The sequence below is a fragment of the Strix uralensis genome, chromosome 6, assembly GCF_047716275.1.
Source record: "Strix uralensis isolate ZFMK-TIS-50842 chromosome 6, bStrUra1, whole genome shotgun sequence".
NCBI classification, from domain to species: domain Eukaryota; kingdom Metazoa; phylum Chordata; class Aves; order Strigiformes; family Strigidae; genus Strix; species Strix uralensis.
In genome coordinates this window covers 1,674,782-1,698,888 of record NC_133977.1, presented here as the reverse complement: position 1 = coordinate 1,698,888, position 24,107 = coordinate 1,674,782, and the positions used below count along the sequence as shown (strand labels likewise).

At 43.7% G+C, this 24,107-nt stretch overlaps 1 protein-coding gene across 5 annotated transcripts in view; it reads right to left on the bottom strand.

Moving 5' to 3' along the window:
* The window catches only part of HDAC4 (histone deacetylase 4), a 270,539-nt gene that overhangs the window by 21,650 nt on the left and 224,782 nt on the right, over positions 1 to 24,107 (bottom strand). For all 5 annotated transcript variants that reach the window (XM_074872456.1, XM_074872457.1, XM_074872453.1 and 2 more), the window contains exons 16-22: positions 23,557 to 23,677; positions 19,024 to 19,070; positions 10,418 to 10,525; positions 9,808 to 9,863; positions 9,002 to 9,089; positions 7,577 to 7,696; positions 5,279 to 5,376 (exon numbers count right to left, since the gene is read on the bottom strand). In XM_074872456.1, the coding sequence (XP_074728557.1) occupies positions 5,279 to 5,376; positions 7,577 to 7,696; positions 9,002 to 9,089; positions 9,808 to 9,863; positions 10,418 to 10,525; positions 19,024 to 19,070; positions 23,557 to 23,677 (638 nt within the window). The remainder of the gene's footprint in view (positions 1 to 5,278; positions 5,377 to 7,576; positions 7,697 to 9,001; positions 9,090 to 9,807; positions 9,864 to 10,417; positions 10,526 to 19,023; positions 19,071 to 23,556; positions 23,678 to 24,107) is intronic.

Genomic DNA, 24,107 nt, shown 5'->3' with positions numbered 1-24,107 from the left:
TGCAAGCAAATAAACAGCTTTCAAATGATGTATTTCTGAGATTTCATCTGTGGGCAGCATTTCAGGCACATCTAACCCAGTCTTCTGGTTTTTATTTTTTCTCGTGCAGATGAGAACAGCCCCTTTGCTCAGACCCCTCACAGTAAAGAGAAAGCAACAATTAAACTGCAAACAAAGCTATGGCTTTTCCATGGTGACGATACTATAAAAAAGCCAGAAATTCAAATTACTATCAAGAAGGTGAGCAGTTTTGTCTGGAACTGTCTTTTAACTAATGGCTAAGGTAGCTGTAGAGTTATTCACTAAGGAACGAAAGTGTTCGTAACGCTGAATATTCATTCAAGCCATGTAGAATTTTTTAAAATACAAGGCTTACCTTTAAATTTCTCAAATTTCAGAGGCTTGTTTTGCGTGCTTGAAATAAAGCAAATCCTTTCATTTGACTCTGAACACAGCTAAGCTGAACAGCTATGCATTAGTCAATACAACAGTCAACACTACTGATCATGTTCTGCAATCATTTGGGGAAGAAAGAAACCAATTTTGTATCTATTTTCCAGAAGACTGAATAATTTTGAGTCTGTTACTAGCCAATGACAGGCAGATTCAACAATCCTACAGAGGATTTTTTGTTAAATGCTCAATTGCAGTGAGCAAATCGGTGAAACTTAGAAGGGTAAGCACTTTGTTCAGAGACTCTTTTTCCCACTGTTGGCCATATACATATATATCTCTCTATATATCAAAATGTTATCCGCTGCTCATAAGGCTAATCAGCCTCCTGAAGACTCTAGTCTTTGTTTCTCCAAGCAGCCATCTCCACGGTCATTTACTATGTCAAAAGGGATTAGGAATTTGGGGACGAAAACGGTGTTGGGAGAGCATGAAATCTAAAATACAGAAACAACAGTTCCAGGCAAAACATCATCATCTTCCCCCCTCCCTCTTACTCACTCCTGAAATAGTTTATGGATCTAAGGGAAAAACAAAATCCCCCCCAGATTGGCTCCTGAACATATTTAACACTTTCCGAGAAAGGTGGGAGGAGGGACCTTTCAAATACAGTCCTGGCTTTTACTTCTGGTTTAGGTGTTTTAAATAAAAATAAAACTAACGCAGAATCAAGCTGTATATGGAATTATAATTGTGGAGGAGACCTCAGGGTAGGGAAAAAGATTGTATGAGACAACACAACTGCTAGAATCATCAGAAAAACTTTCTTACAGTAAATTCAGAGGAAAACTCTTGTGGATAATAATTTTTAATTTAAAGATAATAATTTAATTTCACTAAGTAATGGCTGTTCTTGTGTAATAAGGAACTAGCTGCAGTCTTTGCATTTTTTCTGCAGGTCTCTTAGGTTTGCACACTCTGCTTTTGAAAACGTCAGGAGGATTTATAGAAGCAAACATGATTTCTGCTTGTATAACAAGTTAGGGAACAACAGACCCTGGTAAAAAAAAAAAAAAAAAAACAACTGAATTTTACAACTGTTTGTTTCTATAACTACGGAATAACAGCGACGAACACCAATAACATTTTGATGAGTTAAGGACTTTAAAATTATATGCCCTGCATTTTTCACATTAGAGTTTAATACATTTCTGCCTAATCTGTGAAATCTGTATTGCCCACATACTTGGGCGGTGAGTTCAGCCGTGGGACCTTCGCCCAGCGAACGGTCAGCTAAATTATAATGTCATGCTGTCTTGGGCAGGCAGAGCCGCCGCTACGATGGGGTGGAGGAGCGCCAAGCTCGCAGCAAACTCCCCAAATCCCTTCTGCACATCTTAACAGTGACTGGGGTGACTCCACCCCGGGGGTTGTGTCCGTCCATTCCCCCCCCCGGCCCCTCCCTCACCCCCAAAATACAGCAATCATGATATCACCCCAACCTCAAGATGGGGCAGCCGGTGATTTCAGCCCTTGGCTATGAAGACAATAAATGACAAAGTGCACGGCAAGGCTGCTCTCCAATTTGCATTTTTAACTCTTGTTCTCACTTTTGAAATGGCTCGGCGGTATTACTAAACATTAAGAGGTCAGGCTACCCTGTCCAACCCAGCGCTGTACTGCAAGCCAGGGGAAGCCAATATTTGTAGAAGAAATTCTCAGTAGAAAAATCACTGATGCAAGTTACCATCCTTTCTTTGGAAAGAGTAAAACAACACTGAAACAGGTTTTCAGTGCGGGGATGATCGGTTTCATTGGGATTTATTTATTCACTCATCAGAAGACTAATTTATGAGGACAATTATCTCAGTAGTTATTTCATTAGAGCACATGCTTTTATCAAATCCATACACCAGCTCATCCTGAAATGGAAGAAAAAAACCTGAAAAGCACGTTGCTTATTTTTCTTCTGCTTGTTTTACGTAGAAAGAGGGCTTTCTTCCCTAAAAGCAGACAAGCAGCATGCGAAGAGTTAAGGCTTTAAAAAAAAAAAGAAAAAAAAAAAGAAGAAAAAGTATATCAGTATCTTTGCCTAGCTCAAAGGATTTCCACTGATTCCTCTACAGACTTCAAAGCCTCACAGTTTGGCATTTGGACTGGTTTGAATTAAAGCTCAGTTCTCCACTGTGAGTTTCCAAGTTCATGGTGAAAATGCCTGCTGCTTCTGGAGTTCATTATGGCCAATTTTCTTATCTTTTCTTCATCTTAGGTTTGATCCCCAGCAAATGCAACGTGGCATTCGATGGGGTGGAATAACAAGGTGCAGCCTTGAAGGCATGCATTGTCTCAAGGGGCTAACGCAAGAAAAGAAGGGAAAAAAAAGGATATATGACCCATTCCCTTCACTTTCTAACTCTTGGGGGACTATAAATTGCAAACTTCAAAGCGTTATTTTACATTAAAATCAATAGAAAGATTCAAGGGGAAAAAAAACGTTTTTCAAAGAAGCTGGTTAAGATTTAAAAAGGTCACTTGACAATGTATTATCATGACCAAACTTGGCATAAGATTAAAAAAAAGCTTCCAATTTAACTTATTGACTGAAGGTGTGCACATGGGGCAGACTACGGGAGGTGCTACCTAGGAGGACGAGTCACAGCGTTCCTCAGCTTCCCAAACCCTGGCAAAATAAGGGCGGTGACTAGCTCCAAAATATGTTCCCCAAATAGCTGCACTCTCCGGGCAGAAAGACACCAGTGCCTATTAAGGAATGGCTGGCAAAGGTCCTGCTGTGCAGACTGAGCAGTTTTCCAGAAGCCTTGAAACTCAATTAATATTTAATAGCAAGTATGTCACTCCGTCATGAGCTACGGGTTCTCTTTCTAATGAAGAAATCAGTCTTGTTGACTGCTGGGATAAACAGACTTCCACTTTGGAGGAAAGAGCTGCTTTCCTGTAACAGGAATAAAACATGGAGACAAATGACAGTTACTTGACTGGATATTATTTTAAATTGTATACATTCTTTGAAGGCTTTTTAACGGCAGACCGAAAAGCCCTTTTTGCTCAGTATAAAGGAATACAAATATGCGCACAGGGAAGAACAGAAATAATGCTCCCAGATCTAATGCCATTCCATGAAGGTGATATTCCATCTGCCTGTTGCCAGAAATTTGCATCCTATGTTTTGGCAAGTGTGTGTCTCCCTGAATTTATGTGGGGTGGTCGCCAGAAGTGAACTAAATCTGGTTTGAGGACGAAAAACCACTTCAACCCATAATTATTAAAAAAGATGCCAGTTGGAGAGGATGGACCTACAGCACGGGGGAGGCAGGGGGTGGAACAAGACAGTCTAAGAAAAATAAAGCCTATATATCCAGCAGGTCAGAGAATTATATTCTTTCTCCTGGAAGGAACATCAGAAATGAAAGTGTGGTCTCCCACTGGCCTCTATTTGCTATTGCATTACTTAGAAGTTCTCCTCTACCCAGAGATCTGCCTTCATTCCATCTTGTTATTCTGCTGCTTCCATAGTTAATTTTAATACCTTCCTCTTCCCATTCTCTGAAGCTCTGGGAGGCAAATGCATCACTCCAGGCTTGCAGCCAGTCCTCAAAACACCAGTGCTGTACAATCACCCCACTGGCATATCTTGCCCATTAGCAAGATGATGTTTAACCCATGCTCTTGCAGTGCTCCTGCAGTGACACTGCTCAGAGAGACCACAACCTCGCTGTGCCTGACTGTAGATCAGCTAACGTGTGTTTTGCTTCACGCATCTCTTCTGATGATGCTGATATGAGGAGGAAAGTAAGGATTAGATCAAATGATTCCCTGCAGATACCTCCACGGGATCCTCAGGTATCATATGCTTCTGCGAGCAGGACAATAAGACCAGAAGGACACAAACAAGTGAGTCAACAAGTGGCTTCATCACCTGCTCCATTTGGAGACTCAAATGATGCCAGTTTTTTGGAGCATGCTTAAATATGCTTGTACAACCCATCACAGTGGTTTATATCTGGCTTTACTATTACTGCTAATCAAGGAGGATATCCCAGCAACACATTAATTCAATGCCACAGCTTTGCTTACCTTCATTCACACTCTGACAGTGAGTGATGAGTAACACTTATTTAAGAGATGATTGTATTTTTATTCATAACATGCTGCTTCTGAGGAGAAACCAGAATCCAGTAAGAACAGCACAAACCCGACAGTTCAGTCGTTTCGATTTCCAGTTGGTTGGAACAGGCATATTTGATATCTTGAGTGAATAATAATAAAATCTACAGTTTATCAAAACAAGCCCACGTCCCTTTGCTAGGTACACTGGGGAGGGAGCTGTGATGTGAGCTGTGAGCAGAGTTCTTGCAGGGACTGCATGGCCAACTCGCCCAGAAGTTGGGTACCATCGTCTGCAGCGCAGCAATAGCATCTCAAGTCTTGAGGCAGCTGCAATCCCAAGTTTCAACTCATGATGACTTGTTAAGAAGTTTTTCTGGGTTCCCCTCCCCATCCAGGTGGGTCTACCCGTAGAAATACTTACCCCAAAGAGGTAAAAAGATTTTTAGCCAAAACCAGAAGAGCTGGTATGATGGCATATCAGTTGACATCTTACATTCATGCATCAATCAGGGCTGAGCAGCAAGTATGTCAATCCCCTAATGCCACAGGCACCCTTCTTAAGGCCAGAAATATCCTAATTACTTAATTCAGCTTCATTTTTGTTATGGTACTCAAAAAGTAACTGCAACTATAGATGTAAATCTTGTATTTCTAAACTTAGCAAGAAAGAAACTCAAGATTAAGGAGGACGGCATGAGGAAAAAGAAACCCAGTTTAGGTGAAAAATATGCTTGTAAGTGGATAACTTCAGTATTACCTGAAAGCAGTTAAGTATTCTGTGTCTCCCATTGGTGGATCAAGGCCACCAGTAAAGGCCATGTTAACATTGAAACCAACTCCTGCTCCTGTGCCAACCTGAAAAAGGGAGATGGTACTCTTAATTCCACATACGGATACAGCAAACTGGCAACACATCTCTGCTGTCTTTATATTCTTTCAGCTAAATATGGATCTTGATTCAATAGCTTGGTGGTAGTGAGGTTAATTTTTCCCTCTAGTCGCTTCCTGGTCCCCAAAACAAGAGTGAAAATAAAGCTCTTCCATGCTCTGATCTTTATGGGAGCTGTGGACCAGCAGTATTTGACTGCTGCTCACCCAAAACCCACCTCATTGTCAACTGGATCTTCTTCCTCCCTTTACAGGAGAGTGTGTTACATGCAATACCTTTCCTTAATTCATTTTCAGCTTTATTCAGAAGCATATTTTATACTTCATTATAGTTGCAACCGGGGGAAAAAAACCCACAGTTTTAATCAGAGCGAGCTCCCCCTCTGCTGGGGAAAAATATGATTCACAGAGAAAAGATTTTCGCTGCTTGAGGGACACATAGGTGGTAAATTTAAGTACATCCCCATGCTTCCCCCATGTATTGCAAGCATCCCCATCTGCACAGACTGCAAATACCTGAAGGGGAAAACTGAAAAATAATCCAGGGGTTTCTGGTAATTTGTCTGCCAAGAAGCAAGGTCATGTCTTCCCCAACCATACTGAAACTCAAAAAGCCTGTGTTCAGCCCCTTCATCAAGCAGGGACCTGGTGGCTGCCCAAGCGTGGTGGCCGTAAGCACGGGCTGTGGGTCCCTGGGAACAGCAAGGGAGTTGGCCACCATCTGCTGCCACTGGCTGTCAGCAGCTCCGCACAGGGTGCTGAACTCCTACACACACTGTTTGGGTTTTGTGTTTGGTTTTTAGTTTCTTTTTTTTTAGGTCTCTGCATATGAAAAAAAACCCAACTGAAATACAATGCACAGCCAGATAATTCGGGCTGGATAAAGCTGCAGGGCTTTTATTGCACATTCTTCCTTGTATTGGTGCAAATACTGCTGGTAGAAAAACACAGGGGGTTCATCCATCCATGGTGGGTTATTTATCCATCTGTGTCTTTAACTGAATTTATTTTGTATTCTTTGTTTTATTCGGTTTGGAATGACACATCTTAAAATTACTATAAATGGTTAAATACAAGGTGGATGGTCTAGTCTAGTGTTGTCTTACAATACTAGATATTTTGTAAACCAGATTACTAGATTATTAGGTCAGCAAAAGAGTAGGTCTGAGACCTCTGAAGCAGAAATTAAGCCTGATGCAAAGGGCTGCTGCTCAATCACTACAACATCAGCGCACAAACAGGGTAATGAAGAGGTATCACATCATGTTTAAGTTTCTTTAGAAATCAAAATGGAAACATCGATGTTTGCCGAATGGGAAAATGTAAAATTGATGGGGTAAGAACTCTAGGAATTTTCAAACCTGTAGTACCTCAGAGTATACAAGTATTTGATATAATTTCCCTTTGATAAATCACCCCAGAAGGACAGTATTTCCTGCCAACGTTGAGGGAAAGGAAGGATGTGATGGATGTAGGAGCATCCATCCAGAGTTCAGGGAGAAAGGTCTCCCAGCTTCACTGTCCCAGCCCTTCTGCTGCAGGCTCTGAGGACACTACCAGGCACCGGTGGATTTGGTCCAACAGCAGCGACCGGTGCTCAGATCCCACCGTCGGGGCCGTGCAATGTGAACACGGCAGTGGGGGTGAGCGATGCCTCAGCAGGGCCAGGGGAAGGGGAGACAGACGGGATCCAAGGCTGTGCCAGGAAACCCGAGCACTGCTGGCACAGCCAGGGACAACCTGTTCCTCCTGCATCTAAGAAACAGCTTATGTCTGTAAAGGGGGAAATCCTGAGGAGTACACAGAGTGCTGGGACAGCTGGCAAAGGGCTCCTCTGGAACAGGTTCTCCCCTAAGGGCTGGAAAACCTAATTGCATTGACTCATTTTCGGCTCGTTAGCCAAGACACAGCTTTCCTGCCAGCTCAGGGGGCAGGACACAATGCCCACGGCTGTCAGGACTTGGATGAGAAGGCACCAAACCTAAAAACCCAGGCGATGCGTTCCCAAAGGGGCACTAACACACACGAGCATGGGAGCGGTGGCAGGAGCTTCTCTCCAAGCCTTGCCTGGCAGAGGCTCCCCAAGATTCTGGGGGGGCTCCTGAATCACAGCCCCAAGCAGGTCCTACCAGACACGGATGGATGCTGTGCCGATCCATGCTCTTACCTCGTCGGGAGCACCACTGCCTGGAAAGAAGTTCCCATCATCATAGCGATGTAGTGAAATATAAAGAACATTAGGATCATTGTAGAAAGCTTGCTGAGTACCATTCCCATGGTGAACATCCTTCGGGAACAGAGATTGCATTATATGAGGGAGGTTAGTACCTTAGTAAAAACGCAGATTAAAGACATCAGCTTGGGATTTGGAGGGGTTTTCTTTGCTGTTGTGCTTTGTTTTCTGCACTTCTCTGATCTAGCTGAAGCCATTTATCACAAATGAGAGTAACCTGCTTTGCACAGCTGGCTTCTGGTTACACTCCTTGTTTAACACACGGGAAAAATGGGGGTAAACCAAGCACGTATCAAAACTGATGACAGGATCAATTTACTTGGATGGAGAGAAGCAGGTTCATACCCAATCTTGGGGGATGGAGAGACTCTACTAGCCACCCCAAATTTGCATCTTTAATCGGTCGTGGGGTGACCACTGACACAAGTGCCCAGCAAAGTTGTGTTGGGCCCAACAAGAATAAATGCCAGAAACCCATGACCCGGATCCCCTCTTGAACTGCTACATTGTGCAGAAATGCAGGCTGTAACAGGACAGGCATTCAAAGAAGGGGCACCTTCCTGATATGAAAAACAGTTGGTGGGAAGTGAGGAAAAGGATGTCCATTAGTAGGTCAAAAAGATAAATACTTGTGGGTGTAGACCATGGGAGATTTGTGGCCATATAATCAAAACTCTTGGCCGATACCCAGCAACTCAAATGCCTTCACAGCCACATAAATACGTTTTTTTATCTATTAAAAAAATAATAAATCTATTGGCCACACTTTAAAATCTATACATTGCCACAGCAAAATCTCAAACAAGCTCTTTCTCAACCCACTGTGCTGTCTGCAGCGTATTTCACTGTCTTGTTCCAATTTTGAGATCACTTTTGACAGCCTGCCCACTCGCCCGGAGGCTGCGCTGGCCCAGAGGCAGGACACTGAGACCATCCAGCCCAACGGTCAAGCCATGTCAGACAGCCTGTCCCTCTCAGTAACCGGTGCTCACGTCTTGAAAAGAAAGCTGCGATGGATTGTAACAGTTAAGGTCAAAACCTCCAGGAAAAAAACAGGCAAAACCCAGCACGGTTTGCAGTTACGTGTCCTTGAGACAGTGTTATGGGCTTATTTTAGAAAGCAACTACTTATTTATTACCATTTTATTCTGAAAACTATGGACCCTTTATGAAAATTTTGCTTTATTATAACACTTTTATGAAAAAACCCCCAAACTTTAAAAAAACAAATTTTGGCTTGCAGACCACAGACATTTTTTTTTTCACTGATTTACAAAGCTAGGGTTGCCCTTGCAAGAAAAAAAACCCACAAAAATTTCCACCTGCATTCCTGAAGTGTAAGAACCAGCATTTACTCACCCAGTCCACTATAAGGATTTTGCTAACGTTCAGCCTTTGCTGGAGCAGCTTGGCTGCAATTGCCACGGAGTTAAAATAGCAGAAACCCCTGGAGAGGGGGGAGACAGGAGGAAAAGGACAGGTGTTAATTACAGGTTTCCTTGGTCCCAGTGCATCTATCATCTAGATATAACATAGTAGGAAGAAATTTCTTCTGCTCTCACTCTTCTTTCCTCCCTGGAAGATGCCCGTGTGCTCAATTAGAGACACAAAAAAGTCACGCAGCAGCAGGTGTCCTACGACCTCTCTGGAAATGGGGAACGTTTCACACTTTCCCAAACCCACTGCAATGAGATGCTGCTCAGTGCCAGCTGCCCACGGGACCTGCAGCACTGCGTGCGAGGGAAGGGGACAGGGAGAGGATGTGGCGAGGAGGAAAGGACGGGAAAGGACCCAGGGCTGGAGCACCACGGTGTGTTGGCTGGGAGGGAGTGGGCATGCTCAGAGAGGCCTCAAAACGCTGGGGAGAGGGGAACTCAGCATTTAATTTAAATCAATTCACAGGAGTAAAGCAAATAAAAGCATCAACACTTTTTCAAAGCATGACTGTAATGCTGCTTCTTACTAAACAATACCGACCCAAAACCACTAAGCAGGATCTTGCCCTCTTCCAGAGAATCATTGGGAGCTTTGAGTATTGTCCTGCATGTCAATAAGCAAGAAATTCTGTAACACTAACCTAACAAACCACCTTTCTAATTTCCAGCTGCAGATCACGCAACAGGCAAACACCAAAGCAAGTTGATAAAGCACATATGCATACTTACATGGGCGTGCTCTCTTCTGCGTGGTGACCTGGAGGCCGAACAACAGCAAATCCGTTCTGCATACAAAAATAAGAAAATGAAGAAGTGAGACAGAAAGGAAGGTTTGATTGCACAAAGACGGATGCAGAGGTTGCAGCCAGAAGCGTTAATTCTGCTTTGGAACTATGTAGTTGTTCTCGATGGTTTTCTCACAAGACTGTAGCAGTGGATGATGGTCTCCCTTGTTTTGGAGGGGGGAAAAAAGTCCACATGAATTTTATGAGAACTGGTACAGCATTTCCTTTCATTCAGGGAAAAAAAAATAAATATTCTGCATGAGGTCACTGAAACAGCAAACGGGCTGGCCCAGCTGAAGGCAACAGCAAGGCCCTCAGATAACACTAGAACAGTGATTTCATTTGCTGCTCTGGTTTCTTTCTTCCTTTTAATCGGTGCGTAAGAACATTCACCAGGAGTCTGTTGTTCACTTGCTGATATCCTCAAAGATTTTTATGACTAAAGCCAGATGGTGCCATTAAAATGAAGCTAACTGGACCTCCTGCATAACACAGCCTTGAGCTGAGTCCTGTACAGAGCCTATATCAAAGCCAAGTGTTATTTTCATACCAACCTTCAGTTCTCCTGTGGCTACTTTGAAAACGAGCTCAATGACACAGCCCACAGCCAGGCGAGCAGCACCGGACGAGTGAACTTCATTCCAAATTGTGTCACTGTCGACCTATCGGAGACACACAGGAACCACGTTTAGGAGCAACAAGAACAGCCAGGAAAGGGACACCCATGTTTTATAAAGAAGTTATTCATATGCATTGAATCCATAAATGCATTAAATGCGTATTTATGCATTAAATTTAAATGCATTAATTTTAAATGCATTAAATTGCAGAACTGATCTCGGCAGTACCAGGGCTGGGAGCCCACCAATGACTGTAACATCACCACTACCGAGTGTCCATCCAACCAACCGACACTCAAGAGATGACTGTTTGCAACAGCTCTGCAATGCTAAAGGACCAGTGCCGTAACAGAGGAGCAAATTCAGCATTTCAAGCACTGTAAATCTGCAGGTGTCTCCTACCAATACTCCTACCAGCACCACGGTATCGGTATTTCTTTTTAATTGCTGGAGGAAACTGATCCCAGATGAAATGAAAAGGTTTACAAAATCATTCAATGACTCTATAAAATAAAAAAAACACAATAAAGAAGGATGTTTAATAATGGACATTTAAAAGACGCCTACCCACGACTGCCAGGGTGAGGTTACACTGACAGCAGCTTCCCGGGGGAACCATAAGATCAACCCTGTCTCATCAAAGCTAACAACAGACCTTCAAAATCTAGCTGCTGACTACAGACATTTATTTCAACGCTAAATATCTGACAGGACCACCATCCTCTGTATTTTCTCCCTGAAAATGTGCAAATAGGCCAAAGGCAAGGCATTCTGCAGACATCCCCATGTCATTATCATACAAGATCGTGTCCTAATTTAAACAAAAAGCAAGAAACCTTGGCTTTTACCACATTCACCCCAACAACCGTATGGGGACAAGATTAGTTTGCAGACACGCGATGAAATGCCTGTTCTTTTTTTTACTGCAGTTCAGCTGGCAAGTTTGCGGAGAGCAGAGGGGGAAGGACGGCTCCCGGGGGGCTGTTTCCAGGCTGAAGCTCTGGATCTCCTCTGCTGCACTCCCGGCCGTCTTGCACGCAGTGATGAAAGCTAAGCTTGTTTGCTTCTTGCCAGTCACAGCCTTTGCAAAAGCCAGACTGCTGGGACTGTCCCATGTCAGGACAGCTCGGCTGCCTGGGAACATCATAGGATAAATCTAACATTTCTCCATGTGAAGGATCACCAGCTATTACTCACATTTTACTCTGTACTGTGCTTATTTATGGAAACAATGGCAAAGGAGAAGAAAAGAAAGAGATTATTTGTTTTGTCTGGCATCCAGTCTGCTCACTGAGCTGCGGGGAAATGCGAGTCACCACATCGGAGATTGATCCATCTCCTTCACGGCTGTGCTAAAGCCAGTGGAAATCATTCCAGGCCTGTTATCAGAGACAGCTTCTGGCAACATCTGCCCTGAGGATGCTTTTGAAGTCACAGTAAAGCAAGAAAGCATTTGAAAAATACCAAAAAGTCATCTCCATGCAGTAACGCTGCCAATACGTGCACTGTCTCATACTCTGGGGAAAGCCAATGCATTGGTGGAAAAGCCCCACAGTGACTATTTGTGGTATGAGGGCTCCCCTGGACTCCCATAAATTCAGGTAGTAACATGGGAACAGAAATACAGCGGGGTCTGAGTGATGCACCAGGAGTCCTGGATCAGTACCGCACACGTGCAGCAGATGGGACTGATCTGATCACATCCCTCCAAAAGCCCCTAGAAAGGTGGGAAGATGACCAAGTTGCTTCTCCTCCCCACCGACCAGCATGCTAGTGCTCTGCGAGGGTCCGTCTTTGGGCAGTCCTGTAAAGACATTATGGGATGGTCAAGCTGCTTTGCAATCAGGATAACACTGCTAAATTCCCTTGGGGGATCCAGCAGTCTTCATCCTCTCCCCTTGGGGGATCCTCAGATCCTCTCCCCTCCGTGAGTGGGAGACACTCATGATTTATACAACAGAGAACATCTACTTGCCTTTTGCTAAGAGCTGACCACCTTGGTGCCCTCGGTCTCACTGCTCAAGTGAGGTACAGCTGCACTGCACAGCCGGGGCTGAGCATATCTAACCCATCTTTCTTGGTCTTGAAAGAAAACACTGCAGGACACCAGAAGCCACGAGCTTCCCACTCTGGCCAGCCACAGCAAGTACCAGGCCCCTTCCACAGATGCAGAATTGCAGAGGGCCATCTTCATTCACCATAAGACACCAGAGGAAGGGAAATACAAAACCCCAAAATTCACATGTCCTATGCATGGCTTTACCTAAGGGACCAACAGACCCTCGGATCTCCTCGGATGTCTGTTCGTGCCAGCTGCAGAAGTCACCAGTGCCTGAGCCAAACACCACCACATTCAGCCCCTTTGATGCTTGCAGGGCTCGCAGCAACTGGGCTTGCGTTGGCAGCACTTCAAGAACGAGAAGGGCAAGACAGAGTGGTTTTAAAGAGTTATTATTTCTGCAGAAAGAAATGACGTACTTAGAAAAAAGCATTCCACCTGTGATTTAGAAGACAATTTGAAAGGTTCTGCCATGCCCCCACACTCAGCTCCCCAGCAGGAGGAGGACTGGATCCAGAGATGTCTGCTGCCACCCACAAGCTCTCTGCTGCCCCATCTCATGTGCAAACATCTCCAAGATAAGGATTTAACACCCAGCCACCTTCCCTGGAACGGATATCTGGAGACCACTGGGCCCTACTCCAAGGCAGCACTTCATCATCTGTGTGACTGTAAATGTTTGAACAGTCCCACTGAAGCCATCAGTGCTCTGCAGCAGGGGGGCGTAGACTCTGCCATGGTGGAAAATGTTATTAATGTGGCCCTGAGCTGGATTGCTCTCCGGCTCTGAAGCTGCTGCTGTTTGGTGTGCGGGCTGCTGTTGACCCCTCCATCATTCCTGAATTCTGAAGTTCATTACAGGGGAGACGCTATTTGGCTTTCCCTGCCTATGAGCTCTTTGATGTAGCTGCCATCACAGAAGTTGTTGCTGGGACAGCACATCAAGCCTTACCATCTGGAAGGACTTTACGGAGAGAGGAAGCATATTTCTTGGTTTTTGTTGATCCAACAGGGTATATTTCTCTTTTTTCTCCCGAGCTGGAGGATACAACTGTGTCAGAGATACAGAGTCTTCCACATCTGCCGCTGTTGGTTGAGGAGCAGTTGTCCTGGTCAGCACACTTGTCTTCTTCATAAGAATATTAATGCCTTGCTCATTCTAAAAAAGAAGCTGCTGTTTGTGCTAGGTGAGCCCATAGGAGAGGGCTCCCTTTAGAGTTGGGGGGAGGGAATTCAGCACTTGGGGCCTGCTGCAGGCTCTTAACCTTTGCAGCACGTACTGTTATTAGAAAATGATGAGTGACTGCAGAAGAGGAAGGGTCAACGGTTTGACACAGGCTCTCTTCTACGCGGAATGTCTAAGATGTTTCAGGGTGAAACTTGAAAGAGTTTTTCCTTCCTTGTAACTTGAAGTCTTTAATACACACAATGAGGCTCCTACTCACATTGTATGCTATGCTGTTTACTAACATTTCAAAGTTAAATGAGGAGGGTCTTATAAGAGGTTTCATTATTCTGATCTTTAGCTGAAGAGCTATGCAGGTAAGAAATGAAGCATAGGGACGGGTAGAGACAAGTTGCACAGCAGCTCCAGCCTCTGCAAACTGAAGGGGAACGAAGGAGTTCTGCTCTTTCCTCATCACTGCTCATCATCACGCTTAGGTGACAGTGACACACACCGTCTGTGCTGCCAGAGACTTGTCTGTACCTAACTGTGTCTCCTACTGCTCTAAAGCACTGATTAAATAACCCTGCTCACATTTTGTTCTTCTAAGACTTGCTAATTAGTCTCTTCTCATTTACATTCCACAGAAGTCCTTTTCATTGTCTCTGCTCTGCGATAATCTACTTTGCTTGAACAGGTAAAGATTTTTATAAGCTCTAATCAAGACCTTACAACCAAAAATAGAATAACATATTCTGGAAGAGATCAAAAACACTAAGAACATTTTTTAAAGCCCTAGATCTTTAGATATTTTTAGAATGTGCACAGAAAAAGAAAATACTACACACGAAAGAAAGTTATCGTAAGATCAAGTCTTTGAGTGTTCTGAAGAAGTTGGATGTAAGTATGCTGGAACTATTTTGCAGCTCCAACTCGTTTCTCCAAAAGCTTCTTCTAATTATCCTTGATTATGTAATGCTCTGGTGCATGTAAGTCACACATTAAGAAAAGTGTGTGCGCTGCAGAGAAGTGAAGGTAATGTCCTAAGTAAAAACACCGCATACTGCACTTGCAGATGCTGCTAAAGATCAGCAGGAATAAATTACTGTTGTTTAAATCAGAGCTCACATCTGTTGATATAAGTGCTTCTGTACTTTCTTCCTTTCCCGCTATGATCAGACGTCTGCAGATGGAAGGAGGTTTGTTAGTGTCAGCTACAGTGATGTGAAGGCTTCTTCGCACAGAACAAACCAATGAGGAGAAGAACTGACAGGTTTCCAAGCACCAGGGAACAAAATTACCCTTTTTCTCATCGGTTTTGAGACACTGTGACTTAATTGTTAGAGAGGTTGAAAGGTGTTAATGTGATGAAGTTAGTTGCTCTAAACATTTTCCTGCTCCTTCACTCTCTTTAACATCCTTTGGCTCGCTCACTGGTAAGAAGAACTCGTGGTTGCCCAAGCTCCAGACTTCATCCTGGAGCTTATCAGCTCTTCATGGGCTTCTCCCCCATAAACTGCTCTACATGGCCTTTCACATCCATGTATTCTTTCAATCTACATGACATCCCCTATGGAAAAAAAAATTGCCTTGTTTAATTGTTTGCAGAAGGAGGACTTGGTTTCAAGCTTTCCAGCCCATAATTTCATCTGACACCCTCAGCTCCTCAGCTTCCTATAAAGAACAACAATCATTCAGCTTTCACCTGCTCCAGGCCAGTCCCCCTCCGGCCCACAAGCATTATTTTGCATCCCACACTGAATTTAACGTGCTACGTTACTTTTACATTACTATTTAGTTTCTCGTTACCATGACACTATCCACATTTCTTTGCAGGCAGCTTTCGCTTTGAGGACCCTAAATAAATTTAATGCCATCAGCAAATGACACTTGCTTATGACCGATCCCCTGCATTGCAGCATTTCAGTGAATACACACATTTCTTGGGGATTGTAATTCTGACCATTATTTCCTATCTTCTAACCAGTAATAAATCCAATAGAGGACCAGTCCCCACTTTACTAATTTCTGAATTCTTTTCTTTCCCTTTTTCTTTATGGCATCATGTTTGCCCCCTGGAAAGCATTTGGCAGACCAGTATCAATCAGGGAAAATCCTCCTCACAAAGCAGTCAGCCAGCTGGAAAGCTGTCTAGCATCGTGGTGAGCTGAATGCAAAGACCCATGAAGCATCCCCTAGACTGCACTTATTAAGTGACAAAGTCAGACAGGAAAAACCCTCTGCTGAAATAAATCCCTTCTCCTTCAAACCTGGGCTACAAACCATGGGTAGTCAAGAGGATGTCCTACAGGTGCTCTGATCATCATGTGCACATGATGTTCCTTCACCAGTACAAACTGACTGGAGCCCACACAGACTTCTCACAGCACCAGGGCTGCCTCTCCACAGCCTTCTCAACTTGTAAGAAAAAGATAAAACAGAGACTGATTACTGCTCAGCGATGAGTAATGTTCTGCCAACCTGGCAATCTCAAACAAGGGAGAGTCTAAATAAAACTCCATCACTCATAAAGCTATGTGGCCACCTTGCAGCCTGAAAATGGCCTGCCAAGCAACAGCAGAAAAACACCCCTTAAGCTCTCTTGCTAGAACAATTTGGAATTATTTCATTAGACTATAACAAGCACTCAATCTCCCAGCAGTATTCACATGCCAAAACTTCTCAGATTTACATTACACCTCCTCTCACACTAAAATTCTTCATAACTCATGTCTTACCCTAGGCTCTGATGTTTTTGAATTTTTTTCTTCTGATTTCCTCAAAAAAATATTATATGCATCTCAAAAATGTCTTGTCATCCTCTCTGGTGCAGAAAATAATTTGGTTTTCATCGGCTACTGAAAGGTGTGCTCTGTGGCCCCAGCTCAGATCCCACTATAGGGCTGCTTCCAACAGCTTCCCGGAGCAAATCAAATCAAGAGTCTCTCAGAACTGGCATGCTAACAAAGACTGCAGTTTTCCCTCTATTTCTTGAATAAACACACCACACTGCTAAGCCAGCTTTCTTGACAAATCTCACACTTCTAAAGACAGTCGAAAACGGGGTTGAAAGAACCCCGTGAGGTGTCCGTACTTTTCTCCTACCCCAAAGGATACGGTCCACGCTTAAACCCATTCAGGGCACGTACAAGTGCCAAGCACTTACTATGCTACAGCCAGTCGTTCTGTACCATAGCCTCATCTTCCCTACAAATACGTGAAAGGAGGTTGCAGAAAGCTGGGGATGAGCCTCTTTAATCAAGTAATAAGTGATAGGACAAGAGGGAATGGCCTCAAGTTGCGCCAGGGAAGGTTTAGACTAGATATTAGGAAATATTTCTTTGCAGAAGGGGTTGTTGGGCGTTGGAATGGGCTGCCCAGGGCAGGGGGGGAGTCCCCATCCCTGGAGGGGTTGAAGACTCGGGTTGACCCAGCGCTGAGGGATCTGGTGGAGTTGGGATCTGTCAGTGCTGGGTTAACGGTTGGACTAGATGATCTTCAAGGTCCTTTCCAACCTAGATGATTCTGTGAAATATATGGCTGGGCTGTATATATTAATTAGAAACGCATCCCAAAAGCAGGGAAGACTGTGTTTTCCTGCACCAGTCACAAAAGCAGAAGTACACAAATAGTTGGCACTGTGTCCCGAGCTGACCGGGGAAGGAAAACGAAGCAAAACCAACAGAAAGCAATTTTTAAGCAAAATCTGACTATCCCATAGTTGCTTACTAGTAAATTACTGGTTTTAAAAAGATTCTCCTAGAAAACATGAACATTATCTGCTAGGATTGTTAAAACACTGTACAAAAGTCAGCAAATGTTTTACTTAATATTTAAGGGCCTGTAGAGACAACCGACCAGCGAGTTAACTGTCTTTATTACGAGCGTATCGATAATACCAGCACTATGGTGTTTCCTGCCTTGATTTAGGATTTAATGCAAGACTTCTGGGACTGCGCTAGGCTCAGGCACTGTCTCTACTTGTTACCATTCAGTCTTCATTTGCAAATGATAATTTTTGCTTTGAATGGCATGCCTGACTGCAGGGCAGAGTAAATCCAAACCTTTTAAACTCTAGCCAAAAATTTGCCATGAATTAGGAGACTGCAGCATATTTACAATACAAAATAAAATATCTCTACGAGTGCTCAGCAGTGGCGGTATGAATAAACGCCGATTATTCTTTTTTTTTTTTTTTTTTTTGACGGGATAATTTTCAAAGCAGCGATTTTGCAAAGACTCAGGAAGAAAACAATTTTGTTTCATTTCCATAACAGAATCCAGACCTCTAAATTCAACCTCACGAGCTACAATTATGCATAAGAACTACCACTGTGAATTTTCAAACACAATGCCTTTTATTGTCTCTTCTCATTCTTTTCTCTTCCTGTTCTCCGAGATTTTCTGTACTGTCACCCTCCGCAGAAACTTTAGAGCAGAAAGTCTGACTTGAAAGGAAAACTTTCAAGTTTTCAGGCTTCAAAGGAAAACAACAACACAAACCTTCAAACCTTCAACACAAGGTATTTGGATAGTATTTGGGGTTTTTTAGCCTTATGGGAACAAACAACAACAAAAAGTCTTTCTATTATATTGAATCTTGACGGATGAAAACTAATGTTCAGCTTTCCCATGACGGATGGAGGGGTATTTTAGTCACCTCCTTCAGAATCCATGCGTGATTGTCCTGGAGCTTGAGAAATGAAAGATGTGAAGTACTAAGGACTGCAATTCCCTTGTGCTGCATAACCTGCGAGACATTTCATTCAAGGACAGTAATGTAGCCCAGACACAAATGCAGCCACTTACTATTTACAGGAACTTCCCAAATATTGCCCTCCAATATCACTACTTTATTAATATGTTTTCCACCTGCACTAGGAGGCAGGCAGCTCTGAAGTACAAATACTGAAGATGAAACACCTACGCAGCACGAGCAGCATGAAAAGCACATCTTGCTTTCTACGTAGAAAGCATTTTTGGATGCAAGGCTTGCTTTCAAATGTAGTAACCTCCAAGCCATTAAACATCACTGCCTGGGAAATGAGGTTTCTCCTCCTAAAAGCCAGAGACGAAACACGCCTATGAATGTCACACACACTTTGGCTCTCCAAAATAGTTTAAAAATCTTCACGCTGCTTTTGAAGAAAGGCACATGAGGCTGTCGCTGCAACCCCGCACCCCAGGCAGACCCTGTTTATGGGTAACATCTGGTTGCAATTACCCACTTGATGGAATGCAAAGCAACAATTTTTGTTACCCGTGGGACTGGGAGAACAAACAGGACATTATTTACACATTAAAGAGAGTACTCACCCCGACACCACCGCAAGGAAGCCTGACAAACATCGACGTTAGAGAACCTGTAGGAAAAAGAACGGACTCTTTAAGTCAGAAAGTCAAAGTTCACCAGATTTTGGTCCAACTTTATGGCAACGCTGCAATCTTTCTGAACACAATAACAGACTGGGGTTTTCTTGCAATTTTCAGAAAACACAGAGCCAAGCCTGTTACGTTACAATGCATACATACACAATGTACATACTTGAGTTGTTCAAAAGCCTTTCCAATATAAAAGCCTCCTATAAATCACTTATTTTTATGCAAGGTTTGTGTGCTGTCCTACATTTCAAGCTGTCATGCTGACTGTAAATGATTGAGATGCTACCAACAACTGCTCAGCGTGTCTTCTCAAATGAACATTTTAACCGCTATCAACTGAAGTAGGACAGGAAATCATAAAAACACCCTGATTATCAGTCATCTGCAGTTACTAGAAGACTTTGGAGCGCATGAGCTTCATAGAAGAGGAAGACAAAAGATAAACCGGTGGCAGGCAAAGAAAACATGTATTTTGACTGAAAGAGCAAAACCAACATCAAGAATTTAAGTAAAACGAAGGAAACTATCTGTAGTGCTAATTTTGCATCTGTAAGAATTGTAACATCACTTACTGGGCTTGTATATGAGCAAATTACCCTCCATTCAAAATTCTGCAGGTTTATAAATGGTATACTGAAACAAGAACACGCTGTCTCCTATCCATCACCACCATACACGTATGACTTCTACACGTGTCTGTGCACCACAGGCAAACAGGGAGAAGGAAATATGTACCCGCAAACACTGTAAAAGATCTGGAGTATGCTGCCTGAGATTCATTTGCTTGAGACCCATTTAAAGTTAGTGAAAGCTAACGGTGAAGTATACTGGGTTGAGGTTTTCTTCCCCCACCAAACCAGGTTCTTGTTCTGGTCGTGTCTATACCGAAAGAATAAATTCCCTTAAATGCTAACTACCAGCTTTGTAGAGCGTGAATTAGCCATGACAGCAGACAGACGTTACTGAGGACCATGCTGGTGTCAAATGCATCGCAGACACATACGTTACCCTTGTGACTGAAAGCGGAGTTAATGCATCTGTATTATTAATCCGAGTGCGCAGCGAGATTCACTCTTTGATTAGATCCACATGAAAGTTCTTAGATCATCCTTCCTCAGACCTCCTGTCACATCTTTCACTGCTAATCCACCCATTATTTGGATATTTATCTTCTTGACAACAATTTATGATTGCTCTCCACAAATTAAAAGCAGCCTTATTTGCCTAAGTTTAAACTTGTTCAACAGGTTCCAAAGCTTTACACTGTCAAATGAGAGATGAATTTGTATTTTTCACCCTCAGACTTTCAAGGGCTTTAGCAACACTTCCAGGGATAGAGTTGTGCAACCTGCCTTGAAGGTCGTCACCTTCAAACCCGTCTGATAAAACACAGCAAATCTTTGTGATGCTCAGGATTCTCTGGGGAAACTAACTTCAGCATCAGTGGTGGGCTTCCGTCGCAAGTCTGTTCTCCTACACGTGTAAAGAAGGGCACTCTTTGAGAAATGAGTAAGGCTCAGAAGTAACAAGCTACAGGACAACTGCAGAAGTAAAAGTAATCAGCAGAGCCACAATGACGCCTGCTTGCAATTCTGAAAAGCCTGAACTATTTACCCCCTTCCCGCTTTCTCCTAAAGAACTGCCAGATGAAGGGACACCCCCCTTATCATTCGCAGAAGCTTAAAAAGAAACATCCCGTGTTTTCATCCCCCAGCTTTACAAGCTCTTCCTTTTAGGCTGAGATTTCTCATGCTTTTTCTTCCTCATAGACATATCAAAGGCAAAGGGTTTACATGGCGTCAGCCACCAGAGTCGTACACATGTCAAGACACTCAGGTCTAACAAACTTACATTTGCATATGTGAGCCTCACACAAAGCTTTGGTCTCAGACTTCAAGCCTGCCATACAGTTATGCTCTAACATATTTAAAAGAACCCCACAAAGCTGTTTTGTAAATTTAAAAGGCTTTTAAACTCTCAACAGGAAAGGATTGCTGAAGAAGGGGCTGCTTGCAGTTTTGTTCACCTCTGTACACAAATGCACACACTGAGGTTTTTCAGGGAGGTTTTCCCAACACATCAGTGCCTGTTACCCTCGCTCCCGTCCAGCACTGTGGAAGCCATCGAGTTAAGAAACTGGTTTTAGGGCCAGCATCGCTATTCCTGCCCAGCTCCCAGAGGAGAACTTCTCCCTTGGTGCTATGCAGACATTCCGGCCAGGCTCACTCCTCTCATCCTTTCAGCTTGCCGTGCTGCCCCTTCCAGACCCCTGCCTGTCAAGCTGCCAACTTGTTTTCTCCTGCCTGATGGGATGACTGGCAGCCATGCTGAATGGTGAAGCTGTTTGCTCTTCCTCCAAGCTTGGTGCTCGGCACGGGTCAGTGCCAGCTGTGGCCCATGCACAGCTCCACGTGCCACCGGAGGACAACCAGAGAGCGGGGAGAGGCGGTCCTCTGCTGTCTGGGCAAAGATGGTCATGAGAGCTGGCAGCGAGTCCCACTGCTAGCAGCTCAAGGCCAAAATGGATTTAGGAAACAAGGTCTAAGCTCAACTAAGAGCTACTGGAAAGCCCTTCCTACTGGAGATCCTGGGGATCTGACCTTCTGTCTATGGCTGCAGCTCTTAAACAACTTGGTCTTCTTTGCAAGTGACACCCAAATAGGCAACATTTTGTACTGGAATACCCTCTGGTATTACAATTATTTCTCTTCACTATAGGGATAAACTTGATCTCTACAGACATTTTTAAATGAGTGACATGGGGGACACACAGCAAAACTACAGAAGTACTCACAGGGAGAGCAAGAACTTATCCTCCCTCAGGTTCTCTAAACAAACCATCAGGAATAGTTCAGCAAAACCTGGGTATCCCCAAACCCAATACCAACCAACCAAACTGCTTGTATCTCCAAATGTATCTGTGGAAGTATTAAAACAGAGTGTGCCAAGAGTCAAAGAGGGGGCGGAAAAGTATCTCAAGAGGATCTGACATTTGAATGAACAGGAAACACTCAGTGTTATCAGTCCACTCTAAAAAAATGTATCTTGCGAGGGGTATCTCCAAAAGGAGAGGGGTTAGGGTGATGCCCTGCCCGCTCAGCCCCTGCCCCGCAGATGATGACTACTGCCTAGTTCAAGCTGGCAAAGCCAAGGGGCCAGATGCTGGAGGACTGCCTGATCCCACCGCAGCAGATGGTCAGGACGCACGTCCTCACGCCCCTTCAGCACTACAGGTCAAGAATTTCCAGAGAAATCAGTCAGCGTGAAGGTGGTGCAACCTCAAATGAGGAGCCTTCTCAGATCTACTACGGAAGATTTATGCGTTGTTTCTTTGGACTGGTGGATATGCCTTATGCAAGGCGAGAGTTTTACACTACCAAGGATATGACATCATAAATTCTTTAAACTTTACATACTAGCTGTGCTATCATTCAGCCAGAGGTGTCTACTTGTCATTTCTCTGGGTTTTAAAGAGGTGGTAAGTTAGCTATAAATACAGTGCTAATTGCATGTTTAAACAACTGGCTAATAGCTTTCCTCTTCAGGGATCTAATGTACGTACTGAATATGTTGCAAAATCTTTCCAGCTCTTTTGCTGCGACTACTACATCATGCAGCCCATCAAATTAAACCTCTTTATATCATCCAAAGTCAAGCTAATCCCAAAATAAACTTTCTCAACTTCTAGGTTCCAGAACTTTTTGCTGATCCCCACTTGAGAACTTGCCTCTCCAGCCTATCACCTACTGCTGCAAAAAGGCACAAAGTAAAGGCAGAAGATGATGCCTCCACAGAGGTAAGGTGCTAAAATCAATGTGGTTTGGTTGCTATGGGGGGTTGGTTATCTGAACAACCACCCACTAGATCTTTTGCAGGGAAAATGTCTATCTTTTACAGCAGATGCAGCCCTGTTTCAGGAAGATCCAGGGGCCAGTGATAGGGATAAACAATCTTACTCCAAAGTAAACAGAAGTCAGACTATTTAAGAGGTCCCTGCATCTTTCTTGAGGATTATCCACACAAAACTGACAGTTATTTTTTGATGTCTATGCAGCTGGTCAGTGCTGCAGATCCAGGTCCTTAGTAGGGTGTTCCAGTTCCTACCTAGCAATGGATAATTTTCTAACATGCAGAGCAGAGTGTCCAAGGATAAAATAAAATGTCTGCATTACCTTTCCTCCTCAGAGAAACCTCCTTCTAGGTTTTGAAGACATCAAAGAAAGGAATTTTTAGTTATCTAGGGTTTAGGGATCTACCTGAAGGGAGATGTATCTTCTACAGCTCTCAAGCAGACACTGAACAAAGGTGGAAAGAACGCTCTTGGAAACTGCCTAGAGCTGAGGATGGAGGCAGCCTCACGTCCCGCCTCTCACACTGCTACTGCTAAGTGTTTGCCAGAGTCAGGGCTGACGGGAGTTCTGGAGGTCAGGAAGGGGACACCACCCCCACCCCCCTAGGGAACGATACCTAGAAGTTTCTTGCTGTCCAGTTTCTGTCTGTTCAGAGGGTTTGTGCCGTACAGCAGCGTATGGGCTTCCGAGTGAACTGTCTGCAGCTCTTCTAGAGTTGCTTTTCTTCCACGAATGCACTGAAAGAGGCAAGAAAAGGAGTGATGAAATCACTAAATAACTGCTTAACTCTCTTTAAAGAACTTTTTCCTTAGCAAATCATGAAGATAGTAAGCAAAAAACGAAAATGGGTACTTATGTGAAAAAATTCATTGTAAGACAGATTTTGGTTTAATCTTATCCAAAATACTAGCTTGAGATATAAAGTTATCTTTAGATTTTTTTGTGTTTTAAAAATATTACTGCAGAGCATTTGCTAAATGACACAGGTATTGCTCAACCACTTAATTGCCAGGATTTCAGTTATAAGCCATTATAAAGTGTTCCACTGTTGGAAATGCATCCCCCAAACCACCCCTGACACACCCCACCACGATCATTAAGCTAACCTAAAAAATTCTCCCAAACACACCACTTTCCAAACTGAACCTCTGAGCAATTAAGGGTCAG